The sequence below is a fragment of the Chamaea fasciata genome, unplaced genomic scaffold (genome assembly GCF_029207755.1).
Source record: "Chamaea fasciata isolate MVZ Bird 193981 ecotype frontalis unplaced genomic scaffold, bChaFas1.0.hap1 SCAF_12, whole genome shotgun sequence".
NCBI classification, from domain to species: Eukaryota; Metazoa; Chordata; class Aves; order Passeriformes; family Sylviidae; genus Chamaea; species Chamaea fasciata.
The window spans coordinates 10,460,044-10,483,292 of record NW_027094097.1 but is presented as its reverse complement, the minus strand read 5'-3'; the positions used below and the strand labels follow the sequence as shown (position 1 = coordinate 10,483,292).

Sequence of the window (23,249 nt, the reverse complement as noted above, 5' to 3'; positions counted from 1 at the left end):
TGCAACCATTTAAACCCAGTCTGATATTCCCTCGAGCGGTGTCTAAAGCTGTTGAGAAGGGGTCGAGAATTAGTCAGACGTCATTCTCACAAACCACAGCATTTTTGTGTCGCTGGCACACAATTCTGTCTCAGGGTGAAGCTTCACACATCAAGTGGCAGCATCTCTCTGCTGCAAAGCAGGCCAAAAAAATTAAAATTCTGTGGGAAAATGTTGGATCTTAGTGAAGAAAATCCTGTCTGTGAAGGGGAAAGGATGAGGGGCTCCGAGTGGCAGGATGGAAGGGAGGGGGAAAGGTGGCTCCAGCCATGGGGACATCAGTGCTCTGCATGACTTGGTGTTGGTGTCCCAGTGCAAATGAGCATTGCACATAAATACCCATGAATTAGTATTTATTTATCTTATCAGCTCTGAAGCACTGGTTGCTTTAGGGATGAAATGGTGCATGGGATGGAGGGACCTGCACAGCTGCCTGCTGCTGGAGCTGTTCTGGCTGACATGAGGTTAGGCTGACATGCAGCGAGGTCCAAAAGCAGTTAAAGATATTTGTCATCACATAAATGACGATTTTTTTCTTCCCCTCTCACATGTGATAGATGGTGTTGGCTGGGAATAGGAATCCAATTAAGATTCAGAAAGCCAGCATTTCTGTTTTCAATAGCATAGAAAAGTGGTTAATAAGTTAAACAGCCTGTTATATACATGGTATATAGTTAGGATGTGGGAGGTTCCCTCTGCACCTGCAAGGGAGCCCTTCTGGCTGCATGTCCTTTGCAGCCCAGCCATCCTCCCCACAGCCCTGATCCTTTACATTCCATAGGGCCTGGCTTTAATTAAGTCCACTTTTCCCTCCAAATCCAGTTTTGAAACAGATCTATCCCCCCTCCTTGTGACAGTGTGCCCAGCTTTCATATGACTGCTGTAGTATGGGGCAGGGAATTTTTAATAGTGGAAGTTAAAATATGCCCCAGATCCTGAGAGTGCCTTTTCCTCCCTTCCTGCATCTCCTGGTTTCCTTGTTTGTCCCACCCGGAGCAGGTGTCTGACAAGAGCATCGCTGCCCTGGGGAGGCAGGAGGTTCGTGTTTGGCGTTTCCCTCTTTCGGACAGAGGCTCCCACGGGTGCTGGCTGTGGCTGCTCCGGCAGGACTGAGCCTCCCACTCACCCGTGGAACGAGCAGCGTGGATTTCTGCCCGGGAACGCAGTGAGTGCAGAGCCGGCACACGAACCTTTCCCTTGTGTCCGCCTTGTAGGGCGGTCGTGTGCAGGGTTTGATGTGGGCGCCACGATTCACAGTGACATCACGATGTTTTCTGCCCTGAATCACAGATTTCCCTAAATTGAGCCCCAGAGGAAACTCGTAGTCAAGCGAAAATGTGCAACCCTTCTCCGCGTATCTGAGCCAAATACGTGCGTGCCAGTGGAGACGGGAATGGGGTCTGGCCGCGCGGCTCGGCCGTCGCTGCGTGTCCTGAACAGGGGCAGCTGCTGCGCTCTCGCCTCGCCCTGCTCCTTCTTTACCCTTTCTGCTGTCTGAGCAGCAAGCCGGGAAGGCACACACGGATTTGTCAGCAGGGCACGGAGCAGCTGCGGGAGGGCAGCGAGCGCAGGCCGGGCACCAAGGTGGGCTCTGCCTCCTGCACAGGCACCCCCGGGCTGCCGTCAGAGCCCTTCTGTTTCCTCTGCGGTTTTGAGGAAGGACTTTTTCCTGTGGTTTCTTTGTTTCTGTTTTGGGTTTTTTGTTTTGTTGTTTTCTTTTCCCTTTGTGACTTTCCGAGCACACCCCCAGAACGCGCCCGGCCCCTGCAGTTCCTCCCGGCCCGTGTCACCGCCCGTGGTGCTGCCTCTGTCCCCACGTCACCGCGGGGTGTGGAGGAGCGGGTTTTGCTTTCGTTTGCCAGCCTGGAGCCCTGGGCTCCGCGACGGCGGCTGAGGATTGCGGAAACACCTTCAGGGCTCAGGGGCCCCCCTCTCTTTGGAGCACTTGTCTCTCCTGCTCTTGGAGCTCGTGATTTCTCATCGGTAAGTGGGTTTAGATACTTGGGTACTTTGGGGGACGTTTTCAGGCTTCATCTGTAGAGGGTTTATCTCTCCGAAGAGAACAAATTTGCTCTTTGGTCCGCAGCACCAGGGCAGGCTCTGCCTGAAGCTGCCTCCATGCCAGAAGCACATGAAGGTGTTTGGTTTTCCTCTCACATGCCTGGCTTGCTGAGATTTCCAGTTTTGGTGTCTCTGTGGGTGTGAGCTCCTCTGTGAGGAGCTGGGTCCATCCTCTGGTTCTGCAGCAGTGGCCAGGCAGCGGCCGTGCCCCTGCTGTTGCAGAGGGACCGACTCTCACCCCACAGGGATGCTGGTACAGGGGCTTTTGCCTTTCCCAGTGCCCTCTGACAGCTCACCTCAGCTACAGGATGGCTGCTCGGAACAGAGCAGCCCCAGGGCCTTCCAGTTCCTGCTCAGATGGAGGAAGCAGCCAGGGTGGCAAGTTTGGTGGTCACAGGGGGACCCTTGGGATCATGGTCAGGGCTGTGAGGTGGTGTGGAGAGCAGGGATACAGGGTAGGAGGAGGCTGTGTGGAGTCACTCCCACCCCGCGATCCTTCAATGTGAGCCAGGCTCTTCACTAGTGCCGCTGCCTCCCGGAGTCCAGCAGCTGCTGTGCCACATGAAGATGGCAGAGAGGCTGCTGGAGCTGGTGGATCTGTGCTTGACATCAGCAGTGGCTGTCTCAGCTCTGTGCTGAGCATGGAAAAGGGCTTTGGAGTTGCCTTTCAAGGTGATGATATTTTCAAAATGAGCTGAGCCACTTTGGGGGTGTCCAGCTCTGGTGCCACAGGGTTTGCCTTGGAGTTTTCTTGCAATTTGTGACTCCAGGTTACCTCAGGTGACTTCTCAGGGCTCTTCTGATCGTGACCCCCTGAAGAAGCTTTGCTGGGTGCTGCCCGTGTGCTGGTTGGTGCAGTAACTTGGGGTTTCTGCAAGGTGGGCACTGCCCTCATTGGCACCAAACCTGTAAAGACCTGGTGGGTGAGAGCATTTCTGGGGACAGCAGCAGTCTGAGAGGAGCTGGCACTGTGGGTGGGGATGGCTCAAGGTTGAAATGGAGAAGCAGCCACTGTCACACCAGTGGCCACCAGCCCTCGAGAGGGAATTTTGCAGTGCCGGTGTGAGAAGCACAGTTGTCAGCAGGAGCAGCATTGTCTATTGTAGCCCATTAGGGACAGTTTCCATCAGGAAGGGTTCATTAGAGATATCACTTCATTAGGCTGTCCTGAAACACTTGGTCCTTCTGTATCAAGTGCCAGAGTATCTCAGTACAGTCCCCTTGGCTTCCAGCAGGCAGGACTGTGGGACTTGTGCACCAGGCTGGAAACAAGAGCCCTGCCTGGGTATCTCTCTCTGCTGGGTCTACCCCAAGTCTCTGTGAATTTGGAACAATTTGAGCTCAGTCCCAGGCATGCTGCCCATGCTGGGATGCTCAGAGGCAGTTTTCAGCTTTTCCCTGCCCAGTGGGAGAGATGAGGGTCCTCTGACAGTAGCAGGTACCCAAGGAACATCTACAGGGATGTATCAAGAGTCCCCTTTGTGCCTCCCAGCCTGCTCAGCTGTGGCAGAGGCATTTGCTGGGGGACCAGCAGCAGGGTTCTGTGTACATACATGACTCGTTGCACCTGTGTGCAGAAGGTAATGAGGCTGCTAAAAGGAGCAGGTGCAAGCTGTGAATGCTCTGAACTGCCTAGGTGGGACTGAGAGGTAATTTTTTTTGCTTTGGGAAAGAATTTTGGAGATGACTCTGTCAGCTGGAGAGAGGAAAGTGACCACTGTGAGTTGTGGTGGTGTGGGAAGCTGCCTCAGGTCCATTGCAGTGCATCCCAGCTTTTCCTGGTGTTTCCAGCTCCACATGTCCTGTGTTTCAGCTTTTCTGCTGCTCTGGGCAACCAGTTTCTGTATCCTCACGCTCCTCTCCTGCTTCAATCTTCTGACAACTTGTTCTCACCTGCCCTTAATCCTCCCTCGGGTATTGCTGCTCTCCTTCTGTGTCACCACTGCCTGTGGGATCAGATATGTGATTTCTAACAACCCCACGTTACCTGTTGGATACTCCTCTCTCATTTTCACCTTCCTGAAAGGAATTTTGCTTCCACAATTGCAGTAGGCTGTAGTGGGACAACCTTAGTGGGGAAACAGTCACAGGTGAGTTTTGTGGGCTATTACAGAAATTGTGTATTGTCCCAAAGAAGAATCTCCTGTTCCCTGGGATGGATACAGCAGGATTTTGCATGGGATCACTGCTGGGTGTGGATACTTCTGTGTCTGTTTCAAATATGCCTGGTATTGGCTATCAAAGGAAAACATTTCTTTGATGAGAGGAGATCACTGAATTTAGGGCACTATTAGGATTGAACCTCCCCAAATGTTTCACCTAAAGCACAGCTTTACTTTTTCCCCTCTGTTTTTTCTTGTTAATGCTTAAAACAGAGCTTTAGCATGGTCTGAGGAACTGCTGCTCATGGGGCTGTTCTTCTGCAGAGGGAAGGGGGACCTCTTCAGTCACGAGTTAGTTTGCAAAACAGGTATCTCCTTCCCGTCTTTCCATTTCAGATAAGAGAGGAAGTAAAGCTCCCAGGTTTTTCTGCTGACCCTTTTACACTTTGTAAAAGTGATTTGGTGATTTGCTGTAGAGATTGGGGTGCCATGGGATGAGACTCTGCTCTGGGACTGCTAGATCTTAGATATTCAGGGCAGCCCCAGGGCTTGTGTGTGCCCCCAGCCAGCAAAACCCTTTTCTGTGGGATGATGTGGGCATGGAGCAGCTTGGAAATGACCAAGCCATGGAGGAAAAAGTATTTGAAAGTTGTAAACACAAAGATGTTCAGTTCAGAAGGTCCTGGAAGCTGGAGCCCAAAAAGGATTGGTAACCATGTCTCTGCATTCTGGTCCTGCTCTTGTGACACCTCTTGATAGCAGACAGAACTGTGGGGCAGTCAAACCTTCAGGCTTGTCCTGAGACCCCTCATTGGTAACCTGGCCGTGTTTTCTTGGGAGACCACGTGTCTGCGTGCTCAGCACGGCTCCGGCAGCTGGGATTGTACATCAGGAGAATATTTGGCTGTGGATGCTGAGCAAGTCACAGGACTTTGTTCAGGGCAGCGAATGTGGGGAAAGGAGAACAAAAATGGGAGGAGAGACTGGAATACAGATGATGGCATGCTGACTCTTTCGGTGCCAGCTCAAATACCCCCAGAATTTAAAGCTTTTGTGGGGTGTTGGAATGGTGCTGGCTCTCTGATGGTGCCTCAGGTGTGAAGCCTCTGAGCTGGGGGGACCCATGGCTGGTGCTGAGGTAGCAGGGGCTGAACCCACACCTGGCCCTGTGGAAGGTGCTTTGTCCACACTGGTGTAGCAGGAGGAAGGTGCTGGATCCGTGCCAGTGCAGCGGCAGGAGAGGTGGCATTCCAGTGTTTGCTCTGGCCGGTGCTGCCCTCTCCTCATCCCAGTGCCTGTCCTGACCGTGCACACCCTGGGGAGCTGGACAGGCTGAGATCAGGGCCTGGAGCACGGGCGATGTGCTGTGCACCAAGAGGATGTTTTGGTGTCTGCCAGCCCTGGGAAAAAAGGTTTTTCCACTGAGTCACTTGCTGCCTCTGCTTTTTATGAGATGGCACAGAGATCTGGGGGAAGGGGAGATGGAAAAACCCAGCCCAGATCTCCCTGCTCCAGCAGGACCAGGGCCATGCCAGCACAGCTGCCCCATGTTTGCTTTTCAGAGGGTGTAGCAGACAGACAGCAGCATAAATAGAACAGGCTTGGCTATTTTAAGACATTGATTACATGATCTGTGCATTAAAGAAAAATAATTAAGTAAAATCTTCGCTTTAGCTGCAGCTGGCAACGTGGGCTTGGGTGGAGCAGGGATGGGCACCTTGGAGCCGGTTCCCCAGCCATAGTGGAGGAACCATGAGGACTTTTACTTCTCCACGTGTTTCTCCTTGAAGTTGCAGTAGATGATGGAAGGTTGCCCATGTGTGCCACTGTTCTGGCATTGTGCTGCTGTGCACGGGGAGTGATGGCACGAGACAGGCTTGGTCTAGGCAAGGGGAGCCACGCTTGGGAAAGGGACATGGGTGTTGTTTTGGTGATGTACCCAAGTGTCCACGGCCAGGGATGGGGTTTTCCTTCTTCTGGAGAAGTTTCTGAGTTCTTACAGAGTTGGGATGGTTGTACCACTCTCCCTGAGCAGCAGTCTGGGGTGAAGAGCTTGTGTTTGCTGGTGGAGGTTAAAACCAGGCTTGTTTCTGGTGACTTAGTGCCAAGCAGAGATCTTGGCAGGCAGGAGAGGAGGGCTCCAAGCCTCGGGAGCTGGAGCTGTTTTCTGCTCAGAATTCATTGCAGCATGGCTGAGCACTCAGGACAGCTGATGGTGAGCCCAGAGGTCCTTCTCCTGCAGCCCTGCTGGGATCACCCTATCGCTGCCCTCCGTCCCCATTCCAGCCTGGAAGCTGAGCTGCAAGGGAAAAGGGCAGCAGCCCAGCTCCTGGCAGCACAAGGGCTTGTAAATACTCATACCTAGGCAAAACAAATAGATAATATTAATTGGGGCTTCATTGCCAAACAGAGGCAGATGGTTTATCAAGGTGGAGGAAGGCAATGTTTGGGGGTTTCAGATAAAGTAGATGAGCCAGTAGCCACTCTTAAAAAAGAAGACAAAAGATATTGAAGCAGCTGCTGAGGAGAGCTCACTCTCCACTAGCAACTATAGCCACAAAGGTTTGTTAGTGGATAAATTAATCTGAAAATGCTTTTTTTTTTCTCTTTTTTTTCTCTATTTTTCCCCCCTTTCTTCTCCATTGAAACCATTGGTGGTTCGTGACAAGTCAAATGTATATCAGAAGTCAAGGCTGTCCTGTGGAATGGAGTTTTGCAGTAATAATGGTATAAAACGCATTTATCTCTGCAAAAGGGCTTTGGTAGCAGACTTCTGATAAGATTTTAAATGGATTTTTAGTCAGGGCCCTGTAAATCGTGCTCCAGGTCATGCAGTGTTTGTCACATTTGCCTTCACTTCTCTGAAACAACTATTTCCACTTTTTAACTGCTGCCAGAACCACTGTTCTCTGCTGGCCTTGGGAGCTGAGTGGAGATGGGGCTGATCGAGGGCTGGAGCTGCCCTGCATCACACTCATCCTCACAGTCTCACCCCTTTCCCTGTGATGATTTGCAGGGCAGAGCTCACGTTTGCCCCTCATAACTTAGGTCAGCGGTCTCTTGCCCAGGGACAGCCAGACAACAATCAGGTTTGTGCAGAAAGATGGTGTGGAAATTTGGCTTCTCATTACAAACAAAAGCCCAGCATGCTGGAAGAGGTTGGGGAGTTCCCTCTCCCTTGAGGGAGTAAGATGTTGCCTTTCCTTGAAAATCAGTTATTTATGGAGCAAACTCACAGCAGGTCCAGGGTGCTCTGCTGGGCTTCCACTCAGGACATCTGGGAGATGGAGCCAGGAAAGCCTCATGGCTTAAATCTTGTGTGTAACTTAGAGAGCCTGTGGCCACGCTGTCTGTGCCCAGCTCAGCAGTGCTGAGGGGATGTTTGCTGCCTCCCAGCCCTGAGGTTTGTCCCTGTCCTGTCCCCCAGACTGCTGGAGCTGCTGCCACCCGAGCCCATGGCGTACACCGTGACTCCCTCGCCGGCGGGGCCCGTCGGCTCCCAGTACTGTGTCTGCAAAGTGGAGCTGTCCATCTGCGGCCAGAACCTCCTGGACAGGGATGTCACCTCCAAATCCGACCCTTTCTGCGTCCTCTTCATGGAAGTCAACGGGAAGTGGGTGGAGGTAAGTCCTGATGTGATGTGGATTTATTCCTGCTGTGATTTACTCGTGCTGGTGTCCGTCTCTCTGTGCTTGTTAACCCCTGAGCAGAAGGGCAAGCTTTTCTGGTGCTCCTGAGGCTGTGTGTGGCACCAGTGTGTGAATTCTATGTCACAACTGGCCCTTCCCCCATTAGTGCTTTCTGCTTTGTGCTGGGCATTGGCTTTAACTGCAAATTCCATTTTATACCTGGTTGGTCTGGGAGGAGCAGGGTAGGCGGAGGATGGATATGTGATGGCTACAGGCACCTGCATTGGGTGCAGCAGAAAATGAACATTAAGAGATTTAAATCATGTAAACCAAGCAAAAAATTTTCCCATTTCCTGGGAAATTAGGTGGTCTCATTCAGGTACTTGGCCAAGGAGCTGGTGGATCACCAGCACCACCTCAGGTGTCCAGCAGCTGATCTCACGTTCAGCAGGGAGAGTGTAGGGAAAACCCTCACTTTGCCACAGTTTGCAGTTAACATTTTTCAACAGCCTGGATGAGACTAATGAGCTTTGCAGCCTTGATAGGTGTCATCTCTGACCTAATTGTGCTTTTCAGGAATTTTTCTTCCTCTCAGTAATGTCTCAGTCCAGCAGTTTTGATCCCGAAGCTTTCTTTGCAATACAAATGTGTGGTGCTTTTAGGTTGTTTTGGTTTTCTTTCTTCTGCTATTTTTAGCTCCTTTTTGATTGGCACAGTAGGCACTGGACATGAGCTTGCTCTGTGGTGTCAGCAGAGGTGGAATGGGCTGGCACAGGTTGTGGTGTGCTTGTGCCTCTGAGCTGGCTCTGCTCAGTGGCACCTCAGGGACATCACTGGGATGGAGATCCCCCAGCACTCACACCTGGAAGGGGTGCTCTGTGGGTTTGGCTTGTGGCTGGGTGTGCTGGATCAGGAGAGGTGGGATTGCCCCTGAGGACCTCACTGGATGTGATGTTTGGTGGACTTTTGGCAACTGATGCCACGTGGTTCAGGGCTGCCCCCTTGTCCTGCGTGGATTTTGTCCGCACAGATGTGCCCCTTGCCCCAAGTGGAACCTCTCCTGTCTGGAAGTGGTGGCCTTAATAACACACCTGAAGTGTAGGGGATGGATGGGGACAGAATAAGCTCATTGGTGTGAACCCATCCCACCCCACTGCCCCTTTGTCCTCCACACCAGATTAGGGACATGTCCCAAGCCTTGGACCTGGTTGTGGTGATGGCACCAGCCCTGGTGCCAGTTCTGAGCTGGGCGGGGGGGCTGTGCCACCAGCTGATGCCAGCAGAAAGATTTCTGCTCACTGTTCTTTCTAGCTGTAACATTTGTTCCCAAATACAATTATTTTGTCTCACTGAGCTTAATAGGAATTAAAAATCTTTGTGAATCAGCCTTGGAGGGGTGGGGGAGGGAGGGACAATAAACCACAGGCTGGGAAGTGAAGATGGGTGATGTTTAAATGTTCTGCCCGGTGATGTCATCTCACAGAAGCCATGAAAGAGCTGAACTGTGGCGCCAGGCACAGGGACAAGGGACACATGACTCAGCCCTGTAGCTGCCTGTGTGCCACTGAGTCATCCAGACAGTCCTGCACCTTCAGCATGAACTTCCCTTGACACTTCAGACAGCATCTACCCATGTTGGGGCATGAAGCACCTCCACATGCTGGGGATGCTTGAAGGTCTCCAGCCAAACTCCCACAGACCTCTGGAAGACTCTCCAGCTGCATTCACTGAACACAAGGGCTATTGCTGGAGATGATTTCCTAGTTTAGTGCTTGATTTGCAGAATCGTAGAATCATGGAATGGTTCCTGTTGGAAGGGACCTTAAGGATCACCTCATTCCTATCTCCCCGCCATGGCCCTTTCTTGAAGCCACATCCAACCTGGCCCTGAGCACTTCCAGGGATGGGGCAGACACAGTTTCTCTGGACAGCCTGTGCCAGGGCCTCACCACTCTCACAGGGAACAATTTCTTCCAAATACCCAATCTAACCCTGCCCTCTGTCAGTTTGAAGCCATTCCCCCTTGCCCTGTCACTCCATGCCATTGTCTCAAGTCCCTCTCCAGCTCTCTTTTGGCCCTTTCAGGTGTTTTAAGGTCTCCCCTGAGTATTCTGAACTATCTCAAGCCTCTCAGCCTTTTCTCACAGGAGAGACACTCCATCCCTCTAATTGTCTTTATGTCCCTTTGAGGCTCTTACACAGACAGATTTCTTTAATTAGCCTGGCTGCTCTTAAAAACCCTTGTGCTTTTCTGTTTTTTGGTGGCAAAGGCACCTCTGTTCTTTCCAGGGTCTGCAGATCTGTAAGGGGTGAAGGGGGTGGCAGGAGCTGATGGCAGGTGAGGGATGGTGTGTGAAGAGGCCTCATACGCGGTGGTCACCAGCAAGGTGATTTGTGCTCACCAAACCAAAGATCAGACCTTCTGCACCCATCAGCTGGGGCTTGGGATATTGTTGTGCTTCAAACTGGCACTAGACAGGAGATTAAACTGTTGAATCTGGGTGTTGTAGAAAGCCCCATCACTCCTAAGGTTACCTCAAGCTGGGATTTTCATACCCTTCCTTCAGCCACCTCTTCCAGAACAGAGCTGGAGATGGGATCTCAAGTTATCTCCTTCAGACTGGGATCTGGACGTGGAAGGGCTGGTTTCATTTGGTCCCTGGGTTCACAGTTGTTCAAAGAACATGGAAGAACCTAAAATCCATCTCTGCTGCCTGTGCAATCTCATTTCCTAGGTCTGAAGGTAGATTTGTGTGTGCTGTGCTGCTGAAATACAGCAGAGGTGTGGATGCCCTCTGCCCCTGGTCCAGCACACCCCTGAGGAGATGCTTGGCCCCTTCAGTACAGGAGGGCAGCAGAGAGGGGAGGATCTGTGGGAAGCTGTGTGGCCCTGGCCAGCTCACAGCCCACTGGTGTTGATGGGTTTGATTCCCCAGGGTGCAGCAGGTGGCTATTCTGGGAACACAGCATTTACTTTAGTCGTTTCTTGGCAATTAAGACAGACTAAGCGAGCAATTTCAAAAAAACCCTGCGATCATTGGGTGTATATATAGCAAACTCACCACATTTCCACTGAGCCCCTCCAAAATCTGCCTTCTGTGCTGAATGAGTTTCTTTGGGACTAAGGTATGTGTTTGCTTTTTTTTTTTTTTTTTTTTTTTTTTTTTTTTTTTTTTTCTTTTTCTTTTTCTTTTTCTTTTTCTTCTTTTTTTTTTGAAGGTTTTTTCTGCTCTGCTTATTCCTGGCTCGGCAGCTCTGGCAGATATCCCACCGTCCCACAGCCTGGTGCTGCCCAGGAAAGCCAGCTGCTTTCCAGAGAGGTCTTGCCCTGGATCTGGGATGCACAGGCAGCTCAGCCTTGCCCAGAACTGGGTGTCCTGGCTGCAAGACAAGGTGGAATGCCAGCCAGGGCCACAGCATGGCCAGAAGCTTTGTGCTGTCCCACAGGGAGATGATGGGATGATTTTTCCAGGCACCAAGGGCAGCAGCTTTTGATAAAATCACACTGGACAGTGCCTGTGTTTTCTTCTCTTTTAATATCCATGTTACCATTTAACGGGGTGATGTGGCGAAATGCCAGCGCTGTCATAACACCTTCCACTATCCCAGATTGCTCAGAGCCACATCTAACCTGGCCTTGAACACTTCAGGGATGAGGCAACCACAGCTTCTCTGGACAACCTGTGCCAGTGACTCACTGCCCTCACAGGCAAGAATTTCTTCAGAACGTCTAATCTAGACCTGCCCTTTGTCAGTTTGATGCCATCGCCCCTTGTCCTGTCACTCTAGAATTTTGTCCAAAGTCCCTCTCTAGCTCTCTTGGACCCCTCTACATGCTGGAAGGTGCTCTGAGGTCTCCCCAGAGCCTTATCTTCTCCCAGCTGAACAGTGATATCAACATGATACCAACTGCTGCTCTTCTGGCAAAGCTCCTGCTTGCTTTGCAGGCTGGAGGATTTCCCCCCCCCCCAGCTGTGGGTGTTTGTTGTTCAGCTCTCAGGCTCTACTGCCCATGCTCTGCCGGCCCCTTTCAGCATCATAAGGGTATTTTGCATGTCGGGCTCTAAACTTGCCCTTGTCTCCTGCCTTTCAGTGTGTCTGGGGGAGAATATGGATCCTGACATTAGAGTTCAGACTCTCCTTGCCCATTGACTTCCAGAAGCAAATACACCAGCTTTTCTCAGCCTCAGTTTCCCAGCTTTCCCAGTTTCTAACACTTTGGCCAAAATCGTGAGGGTTTGTCTTTGTGCGGGCTCATGACAGGATCCCTGCTGCTGCTCCCACCCTTCCTGCAGAGTGAGTTATGGGGTCTGGCGCCAAAGTTCCGTTACTGGAGGGCAGCATTCTGGGACCTCCATTGTGACTGTCCTCAGGATTTTTTTTTGGCTCACACAAGGCTTTCTGACCACCTGTGCCATGCAGTGTTGTAAACCCACACTTCCCCCAGCTGCCTGCCAAGTTTCCTCTGCACCTATCCCTGCTCTTGGCTGTGGGATGCTGCAGAGAGCCGTGGTGCTTCCCCTCTGACGGCGGGTTCCCCACATGTCTTCCAGTTTCCATCATCCTCTGTGTGCCTGCCCTCCCAATTCATCAGGGACATCATTGCTTCCAGCCTGCTTGCAACAGCTCAGGGTGACAATGTCTGTTGAAGGTTTGTCTCTGGGCCCTTCCAGCCTCTTGTTGCTACTAATGCTTGATGAAATCTATGAAAAGGGGACTGCGGTGATGGTTTTTTATCTTTTTATCTTTGGAAGGCCAATAAAGAAGAAACCACGTGGATGTTTTGATTTGAGTTCTTGAGGGAAATGCTAGAGACTTGTGTTCTGGCTCATGACGCTTCTGTTTTGCTTGTCCTTGTTCCTAGCTTCACAGCCTGGGAGAAACAAGTTTGGCACCACTACTGGTTGAGGATCAGAGGTGTGTGAGAGCCTCAGCTCCTGCGAGAACAGGGCCTAGAAACAAATGAATCAATTCTGGCTTTAGTGATCCTCAAGTCCATGCCGAGCCTAGGCTGGCTGGGCACTTCCATCCTGGCTGTTGGATGGGGTGGGTTGTCCAGTCCCAGGTACCCCATCCTCAGGGAGGAGCTCTGCATGATATGTTAGTTGTGTGTTAAGATGGATGCCAGCTTGTGCACCTGGGTGTCACAGCCTGTGTTCAGGGACAGCTCTGCTGAGGGCCTGGTGTGCTCGTTGTGATGGTCACCATGGGGTTTCTGGTGACTCTGGCTGAATTCAGATTCAGTGACAAAGCTGTAAGATGCACTTGCCTAAATGCCTCTTTTTCTTTGCAGCTGGACAGGACAGAGACAGCTGTCAACAACCTCAACCCAGCTTTTGCCAAGAAGTTCATCGTTGACTACCACTTTGAGGAAGTGCAGAAGCTCAAGTTTGCCCTGTTTGACCAGGATAAGTCGAGCACACAGCTGTATGAGCATGACTTCCTGGGGGAGTTCTCCTGCACACTGGGCACGGTGAGTCTGAGCTCCCTGCAGCAAAGGGACCCCAAAACACATCAGACACAGGGATGTGGTGAGATTGCAGCTATTCTTCTTTCCTTGTGCAAAGTTTTCTGGCTCCTTCCCAGAAAGACAAATTTAATTTGCTTGTCACACTTCAGCTGTTGAGGTTGAACTGTTCCACATTAGGGCTGTTGTCTACTTGCTCAAGTCTGAGCTGGTTGTGGTGTGGGTTTTTGCTGGTGCTGGAAAAGAGGCATCAGCTGGAGGCTTCTGTCTCTGTCTTCACTATGGATTTTAGTAAGGGGCCTGATGACCAGTTTGGGCTTGGGAAACTTCCAGATATTTGAAGTTAGGATGCATGCAGTCTGCCTTTCTTTCTCAAGTTTGGGTTCTCTCTCTGGAAGTTTTGTCCATTGCTGTTGGGTAGCAAAACATTCCTCCTGCTTGAGCATGTCGGTGCTGGAATGTGTCTTCTGCTCTTCTGTAAAAAAGCTTTTGGGACACAATGCAATTTTTAAGTTTTTGGAAGGTCTTTTATTCATGAGCCCAGACCCTGTTAGAAGCTGGCAGCTACATTCTCCAAATGTCTTTGTCCTCTGGCTCAGAAGTAGGGAATGAGGAGAATTTTTCCATCTTTTTGCAGCATCTGGCAGCTGAAGGCTGCTGTGGTACCTGGCACAAGTGCAGAGGCTTGGAGAAACTGCTTCTGTTGTGCTCAGTGCTGGGAATGGGGAGGAAGGAGGTACTGTAATAGGTGGGTCAGCATGGGGAGCCAGCCCAAGGTGCCCAGGGAGGCTCATGAACAGAATTGCTTTGTTACACAGACTGCAGCATGACACTGCATGTGGCAGGCAGCACCAGGAACTTCACCACTGCCAGCTCAAGAGCGTGGTGTGTTAGAAGAGCACTGACATTTACAGAGTTTGAAGCTTAATGGCTGGAATTGTGAAAGTGCTCTGTGATGACCTAATTCTGCTCTTGCAGAAGTTAAGAAATAGTGCAGGCAACAGCTCTGGCCTGTGTTCAGTGGTTCAGTCCAAACCCATCCTTTGCTGTTCTGTTGTTGCTGAAACACATCCAGCTCCAGTGTGGGGCAGCTCAGCAAGGGCTGCTTGTGAAGGTCATGGTCTTGGTGGAAGCAGAGAATTCATGGATATAAGGACACAGCTGAAACCTTGCTGTTCCTGAATGTGGCTCTGCAGCAGTCCAGGGCTCTGCAGGCTCAGGGTGTAGAAAAACATTATCCATATGCAGTGGGGAGGAGGGTGGAAAGGTCTGAACCATCATCTCGTGCTTGTTGGGTCTCCCAGATGATCTCAACCCTTCTGGTGCTTGGGAAGGTGATTATGTCAGAGATGAGCCCGGACAGGCCCTCCTGGGCTGTGGCAATGCTGGGGATGGGCAGCTGTTGGCAGGTCTCACATCCAGGGGTGCTCTCAGAACAGCTGATGGTTTTGCCACAGTGGCATCACTGTCTGCTGTGTCTTTGGGCACAGCTGGTGGGCTTGGTCTGTCAGGAAGAAGTGAGCTTGGAACTCTGGAAACTTACACCAGTATTTTCACTCTGCAAAAGAGAACTTGACCTGTGCCCAATTTTTGCAGCGGTTCCCATGTTCAACTTCTTGGTGACATTTAGTCCAGAACAAGACGCCAGCTTGTAATGGAGGAATCTTTTAATTTCCCTTTTCCCCCTGAAATCCTGCTTGTCTCCTCTCCCTGTGGCCAGCATGGGCTGGCAGCACAGCCCAGTCATGGAGCAGAGGTGGACTGGAGGGGTGGCACTTGTGCAAGGGTGAGGAGAGGAGTGAAGCAAAGTGGATGGGGGCTTGTGGGTTCAGCCACCCTGCTGTGGGTTTCCTGGTGTCTGGAATTTGCCTGGTGAAATAAGTTTCCATAAGCTCTCAGAAGCAGAGAGCAGCTGTGGGCAGCAACGACTGGGCAGTGAGAATCTGACTTTTCGAATCTGAGTTTGCATCAGAGCTCTGTCAGATTAGCCAGATTGCTCAGTGCAGTTAATGAGGTCTGTGCAGGATTTAAAAGGACAGCTGGATCATTCCCAGGCCTGTAATGACCTCTGTGGCCAAAGGAAATGTAGCAGGGATCAGACTCGAGGCTGGAGGGTGTCCATGCATGGTTTCTGTTATCCAGGTTTGTGAGGAGGTTTGTCCTGCCTGTACCCGGTGTGGCACAGACATCTGGTTACACTGGCTGGTGATTCCTGTGTATTAAAAGCACTGGGACTTGGCTGGCTCCCCACAACTGAAAATGGGTTTTGCTTTTAAATTGCAAGAGTCATAGGATCCCAGGATGGTTTGGGTTGAGAGGGACCTTTAAAGCTCATCTAGTCTCAAAGAGGACCCACTAGATTTGGGATCAGGGAACAGGTAGTTCCAGAAAGTTGCTGGATCTTCATGTGGGCATCTGTACCTCATAAGGAAAAATGACAGGTTCTCCAGATCTGAAGGAGACTGAAACTCACTGAGCTGGGAAAAATCTCAAGGGTTTAACTCATCTCCCAGTTTATTCTGTCTATCCTGTTACAAACCAGAAGTGAAGGGGAGAACATGCCTTTGGGGTGCTGACCCTGTGGAGAGGGTCCAGAATGATGCTGGGGGAGAGCATCCAGCTTGCAATCTGGATCCACCCATGGAAACATGTCCTGCAAGCAAGGTGCTGGCAGGGGTCATGGTAGAAGTATGTAAAATGGGGTTTGAAAGGTTGAGGGGTGATTTTCTGGGAACAAATTGCAGTAGTTCTGTCTGTGTGAGCACCCACTGGTCTCTTCAACTGGTCCCTGGGTTCAGTGGGAAGTGGTGCTTCAGCCTCCTGTGCCATCACTTCTCTGCACTTTGCACCCCGAGGGCTGGGGTGTCAGTGGTGATATTTCCATTCTCACAGTCATCCCTGGATATTGGTGCCTTTCTTCTATTCTTGCAAATGCTTAATCTGAATTAACCAACATGAGCAATGATCAGTTGCTTATGAGTCTGCTTTTGATCACTTGTACAATCATGGCTTTATTGTCTTTGGCTTCTCTAGATTGTCTCCAGCAAGAAAATAACGCGGACTCTCCTTCTGGGGAATGGCAAGCCAGCTGGGAAGGGGATGATAACGGTACGTGTGCTCCTTTATGTTACTGCTGGGTGTGTAAAGGTGGATGGGGGCAATGCAGGACGCTCACATGGGGTCCAGGAGTTGGGGGTGTATCTCTTGAATGTTTTTCCCTTTACCTGTTGTTTTCCTGGCCACTTTGGTCCGTTTGGAGGACAGTTTATTTGGGACAGGGACAGTCTTGCTCAGTGTTTGTCTGTTGCTTAGCACTGTGAGTCTTCAACTTCTGCTTCAGTGTCAGAAATAAAAAAGATCTGAGTCTGGAGAAGTACAAAGTAAATCTGTGCTGCTGTTGTTTGGTGTCTGGTACGAGGTCCTGCTCAGGCCTCTCTGGTGCAGTGACAGGTAAGAGGGCTCATTCCTTTTCCAGGAATGGGTGATTTTGTTTGTAGGATGAGGATGTGCCATGGCAACAACTCTCATGGCAACAGCCACTGATTCTGATGCAGACCCCTTCGGGCAGTGGCCTTCCTGCTGCGGATCTCTAGCAATGTTCTTTTTCCAAAAGAAGAGACTAAATTTAGGTGTGTTTCTGTTCTACCACAGCTCCCGTCATTTTTGGATCTCTCCTGTGTTATGGGTTTTGTGAGATGTGCAGCTGGGCTGCAAAGTTGTGGAAGGAAAGGCCAGCAAGTAGTTAAACTTCTGCGAGGTTTAAAAGCACTGGAAAGGTTTAAAAGCCTGGGACCTGGTGCATCTCTGTTGCTGTTTGCTTTAGGGGAAGATATTTGTCTCTCCTAATTGCTGCAGTAGGTCTTTAAATGTGAGAGGAAAAGCCGCAGTGAGGCTCCGAAGTGGGGCCATTCCCAAGGCTCTCGACATCCCATCTGATGCTTAAGTGGGAAGAGCTGGAAAAGTTTCCAGTCAAGTTCAAAGGTTATGTGCTTTAGAAAAAGGAAGGTCCTCTTCTGTCACTAATGTGTCATTAAACATCCTAGGGACAGAGACATCTGCTTCATTTTGTACAACTGATACGATTTTTTGATCTGGGTTTTTTTGTCCTGGCCAGGACTAGGTGATGATAACAGGGTCGTGTGTGGTGGGCACCTTTCCCTGCTGCTTGGCTTTGTGCTGGAGCACAGGTTATGGACACCACTGGAGGAGCAGGCTTCAGGGAGTTTGGAGCCAAAGCCTGGCTTCCTTGTCCTCATTCCCTCCCATTTTGCCCAACTGTCCATTTTCTTAACTGAGATGCCACACAGGTGAATGCAGCAGAAGAACCTTGGCTGAATAGATGGGACTTTGTGGGGGTCCCTAGGTTTGAAGAGAAGATCCCAGGGCAAATCTCTGTGTTTGCAGAAGTCAGTTTTAAAATCTTGCTGCACACCTCTGCTGGACACAGTGGTCTGGATGTTGTTACTGTCCATGGTGGCCAAGAGAAGATGCCACCAGCAACCTGTGGCAGATGGCACAAGGACATTCCTGGCTTGTTTGCACAGCCTGGCTTTTACATGGCCTACAGTGAGCCCTAAAGTGCTGGATTCCAACTGGGCATGCTTTTGTGGGGGGGAAAGGGCAAATTTCATCCTCTTCCCTACAGCTCCTCTTCCTCTTGCTGGTTTTGGTGACTGCTTACACCCAGGGACTAGGTGGGAGAGAAGAGTAATTCCATGGCATGGCAATAGGGAACTTCTGTATAGAGCAGAGGGGAAAAATGGGGTTCATATGCAGTGAATGGGGTCCTCTGTGGACCAAAGAGTTGAGTCCATCATGGGAAGGCCAGGAGGTTGTCCAGGAGCTGTGGCTCATCCGCTCACCCAGCTGCCCAGGCAGATGCAAAAGCTGCATCTCTGCTTCCTCATCTCAGCCAACTCCCCAGCTCTCCTAAGTGCCAATAACCCTCTGATTGCTCATTCTGTAGAAAATTGTTCCCTGGAGTTCTGCAAGTTTTTCTGAAAGCCTCAGTGTAGTGACACTGCATAACTTCAGTGCAGGACAACCCCTTGTGAGAGGCAGCAAACAGCCATGCTTGGGGCACTGTGCTCAAGGACAGTGTCCAAGTGTCCTTGCTGTGCTCCTGGCTGTTCCAGTGCTGGCTCCTGCCCTGGGAGAAGAAGGATGCAGGTGGGAATGCTGGGGAACAGCTCAGCCCACCTCAAGAGATCAGAGGAAGGAGAGGTGGGGAGCAGATGCTTGGGCAGGAAAAAAAAAAGATGAGTGATTCAGAAAATGGCTTGCAATAAAAGTGAATAAATGTAGGGTTTTGTTATAAACATTCCTTTAAAATACCAAGAGACTGATTAGACCATATTCCAGACAAAACTGGTCCACTGGGGGTTGGCAGCCAAAGCCCTTCTGGAGCACATGTGAATAAAGTCTCTCAAACTGAAGTGGTCTGGGCGGTGCTCCTGCCTGCTGCAGCTCTTCAGGAGCAATCATGGAATCTTCATCCTTGGGGCTGCCTTATCAGGTGGTCATGTGGAGACATGGCTCAAGTCCTGGGTTCCACCTGCGTTACCCTTAAGGGATGGGGTGACTTTTTTGCCATGCCCAGCCCAGGACATGAAAGATGAGGTGGCACATATTGCTGGCAAGGGTTCATATGGCTTCTCCTTCCTCTTGGCTCGGTCCTTGGAGGCTTCTCCTCCTTGGAGGTCCTGAATGAGCCCTGGTGCAGAAAAGCCATGTGAGACCAAGTCCGGCATAACACCTGAGAAAGGGGTTGAGTGTTTTACCAGAAGCTCAATTTTTTATGCTGAAAATGATTGCAGCCTTCCCTTGTCTTTCAGATAGCTGCCCAGGAGCTCTCAGATAACAGGGTGATTACTCTGAGCATGGCTGGCAGAAAACTGGATAAAAAGGTGAGTGGAGCTGTGTCTGGGGGATGCAATCTTAAACTTCTGCCCTTGGGATTGAAAGAAATCTCTGCTTTGGGTGTAGCAGTGACAGAAAACAGTCCCACTGGACAAAACGTCAGTGTGAAACTGGGTGAGATCCTCTGGCTGCTGGGTGCAGCTGTGCCTCAGTTTCCCTGTTGTCACAGTATTTCTTCCTTCATCACACATCTCGAGATGCAAGAATTCTGTGTGGCATGGGATCTGTATTTCAGCATGTTTCAGAGACAGCAGATTTACTGCTTCAGTGGCAACTGTTTGAAATTGCCTCCTGACAGAACTGGAAGTTTTGTTGACCCTTGACTCCATATCTCAGATATGCTGAGAGCTCCTGGCTTTCATCCCCTCCGGAAATGGGGCAAAAATCTGCTTCTGTATCAAAGTGTAGGGCCTGTCTTCTCCAAGGAAGAGTGGATCCCACAGTGGCAGGTAACACATGAGCTTTGCTTTGGATGTGATGCACAGGAAACAGTGAGCCTCTCTGAACAGCATCTTCTGACCTTATTTACCAGGCAACCAGAGCTATTCCTCTTGAACCAGTCCTGTTGCTAAGCAATGGGAATATTATTTTTTCCTTCTTCCTAGTCTTTCCAGAGCTTGTTTTATTGGCAGGATGGCCCCCAGTTTCTTTGAAAATGGGGTAAAGCAAGCAGCCAGGCAGAAGGGGATTGGCTCGGGCAGAAGATGGGGTTCATCCAGTTCCATTGTTAAAACTGGGTGGGTAACTGGTTTATCCAAGTGTTTTTTCCCACCTGTTGGAAATGGCTGTTTTCTCACCCTTCTACTTACCTTTCCTAGCACAAGGAGCCAAATGCCCCAGTTAAGAAGTAACAAATAACTCAATTTCACTTAGAGGTGTCAGGAGAAAGATTGTGCTCAGTGACCACCTGCTGTCACCAAGAACTGACAAAGTTTCTTTGCCAGTTCCCATACTGCAGGACAGAGTTGCAGTGCTCAAAGTCCTGCTCTTGAGCAAAAGATGCCCAGGTCACTTCACGCAAATTAAAATGGCCCTTGAACAAGGAAATTGGGTAGAAAACAGTATTTTTGAGTCATTTTTGGTTATGGTTGAAATGCAGCTGTGAGAGCTGAGTAAAACTTGTTTAAGCTTAGGAAAGACAGTGAAAAATTGAATAAAAAAAAGAAAACCAAGGCTAAGGTTGCAGCCTGGGGTGTTACAGCATCCTGTACCACACAGCATGGAGCTGAGGAGCATAGCTACAGGCTCAGACATTATAGGAAGGGACTGGATCTCACAGGATTTATTCGTGGGGTCATGGGATCATCTTAGTGCACACACCAAGCTGAAGCTGCTGTACTGGCAGCTGTGCCACAAGCCCAGCCTGGAGCTGTGCTCAGCCCCAGGAAGCTCCTTCTGCCATGGCTACCCTGAGGCTGGGATGTCTTTGAGGCTGCAGGCAGGGCCTCTTCCCCATCACACATCCATTCTCTCCACCTGCAGCTCACTACCTTGATTTAAATGTTGAAGCTGCAAAGCGGGAGCATGTCAGCAGCAGATTCAGCCTGGGGCTCTTATACCAGATCAGTTCTTGAGAGAGTTGTTGAAAGATAAAATATCTTGCAGAAGAGGAGGTATTTCCACCTGGGACCAGCCACGTGAAGCCCAGAGCTGTCCTTGCCACCACTGCGGTGGGGACAGCAGGAGGGCAGTGATGCTTCAGCATGGCTGGGGGACAGCAAGCTCTGCAAGCCAGGACTGCTGCTGGAGGCTGTGATTTAGGGTGCTGTATCTGCTGGAAGTGCCAGCTCCAGCTCCTCCTCCTCCATGGTGTGTTAAAACCAGTTTGGATAATTTCAGTTTTTGGACCAATTTGCAGATCGATTTGGTCTGCTGAGCTGCTTTGGTTGCTCAGTTTCCATCTCCCGCCAGGTTTGCAGGGGTGAGATGTGTGGTGGGTTTGATGTTTTAAAATAGCAGCCCACAATCTTGTGGTTTGGAGGCATCTCCCACCCTGCTTTGAACAGAACAAGGCTGACTGGACTTGCAAGCCACGCTGATCCACGTGGGATGGCAGCAGACATCCTTCAAAGCTCCCTGCTGCCCTCGGAGCCGGTGCCTCCACCAGCTGGGCTGGTGCTGATGAAGCTGCCTTGGGTTGGAGGTTAAGCCAGCACAGGCAGGGCTGGGTACCCACCACTGGTTCTTTAATCCATCTGTGAAGCCTGAAAGTGCCAAGTCCAGGTGGTGGGTGAGCAGGATCAAAGCTGTGCTATAGCCATAGTGCTGCAGAAGGAATGGCTTGTGTTTCTATCCTACAAATGTGTGAAAAAGGGTAGGAAGAAAATTGTTTCGTCTCACCCGAGAGACTCCCTGTGAGCCTTTATGGTTGGCTTCTCTGCAGAAGAGTTTTGACTGAAGCAAGTTGTAGTTTCCCCAGGCCAAAACACTTTGTAGTGATTTACTTTTCTGGCTGGCGTCAAAAACAAGATTCAGATAAAAATGTTGATGGATTTTCTGCTGGGACATTGCTAGAACCCATGTGCCTCCCAGCTGCCATCTCCTGGGCTGGCTGTGGGCGGGAGATCCTGGAGTGTCCATGTTTCCTCCTTATCCACACACAGCCCCTGGCATCCCCACTCCATCACGAAGAAACACAAAAAGTTCCTGTCCAAACCCATAAAAAGTTCCTCCAGCTCTTTGAAGGATTCAGACACCCACCTCCTTCTAGGAGGAAAACCCAGCTGAAATAACTTAAATTCTTCGTAGATTGTCTGGAATATTTGGGACTTGCTTTCTGGTTAGGAACTCCTTGTTTTTTTTCTGAATGGGAATGAAGTTCTGCCTAGAAAAGCTGGAATTTCCCTGCCGGTGCCACCAGCGCCTGCCGCCTCCCCGGGCTTCGGGTGCTGAAGCAGCCCCCGTGCTGATTCCCGGCAGGGGTGTGTGTGTATGTGTACACATTCCTCAGAAAGCAGCAGCCCTTTGTCGGGGGATTATCTGAGGAGACGCTGGCAGGAGAGGCAGCACACACTGACTCAGGGCTGCGTATCTCAGAGGGTGTTACATGATCTCTGTCAACACCAGGGCAGCTCGCTCCTTAAAGATTTCCTCTGCTTATGCTTTACTGCTGTGTGTAGGAGGGTGGATTTTTTTCCTTTCTCCCCCAAGACACTCAGGCACTTCATAATTCTGTTTTTCCTTTGAGGTTTTGGATGTTTTTGCAAGCCCAGAGGCAGCTGCCTCCCAGCTGGGGTTGTTTTCCGTGGCATCTGTGTCCAGAGAGCGTGTTGGGTACAGGCACACGCTGGGGTGCCAGCACACCCGTTTTGCCTCGCCAAAATGTGGTGGAGAAATCAAGGGGATTCACACAACCAGGACAGGGAGGTGGGCAGGACACTGCCTGTGGGTGCTGCCTGTTTGCCATTGTGCCTGACCTGGCCCCAGGAGGACAGCAGAGTGTCTGCAGGGCTGGCAGTGACACAGAAACGTCTCTTGGACCTCTGCTGCTTGCAGAGCACCATGTAACCCATCCTGTTCTTCCCCCTCCAGGACCTTTTTGGGAAGTCAGACCCCTTCTTGGAGTTTCATAAACCAGGTGACGATGGGAAGTGGATGCTGGTTCACAGAACAGAGGTGAGCAAAACTCCAACCTGAGCTGCTGAGACAGCCCCATCCTCCAACCTCACATCAGCTCCTCTTGCCTTTCATGGTGTTATCTCATCCATTGCTTGTAGATCATGGTGGGATCCAGGGATTTCAAAACCTTACAGCTCACTGCCTGGTGTCCAGTTGAGGCTGCTGGAACCCAGCAGATGAAGATTCACTGAGGCCAGCAAAGTCTTGAAATCTTTTCTGTACTACCCACTGCTGTATCTAGCATGCAGAGAGGAAGATGGTCTTGAAGCCCATGATAATCTCTAGTCTCATCCTGGGCTTAGTCTGAGCCCTGGACTGCTCTCCCTCCACTTGCAGGAGCATCAGGATGAGCTGTGACCTGGGGAGATGGTGGACAGAGGTGGTGTGAGGTGGGGAAAGGTTAAAATGAGCTTT

General features: G+C 50.6%; 1 protein-coding gene across 4 annotated transcripts in view; it reads left to right on the top strand.

Moving 5' to 3' along the window:
- Positions 1-23,249, top strand: part of CPNE2 (copine 2) — a 44,074-nt gene that overhangs the window by 3,329 nt on the left and 17,496 nt on the right. The window contains exons 1-6 of one of the 4 annotated variants that reach the window (XM_066194572.1): positions 1,921-2,022; positions 7,630-7,825; positions 13,125-13,304; positions 16,332-16,406; positions 19,133-19,204; positions 22,749-22,832. In XM_066194572.1, coding sequence (XP_066050669.1) covers positions 7,658-7,825; positions 13,125-13,304; positions 16,332-16,406; positions 19,133-19,204; positions 22,749-22,832 — 579 coding nt within the window. In that variant the 5' untranslated portion in view covers positions 1,921-2,022; positions 7,630-7,657. Of the gene's footprint in view, positions 1-1,920; positions 2,023-3,742; positions 3,750-7,629; positions 7,826-13,124; positions 13,305-16,331; positions 16,407-19,132; positions 19,205-22,748; positions 22,833-23,249 lie in introns of those variants that run through there. The other 3 variants (XM_066194575.1, XM_066194574.1, XM_066194573.1) reach the window with 3 other exon arrangements.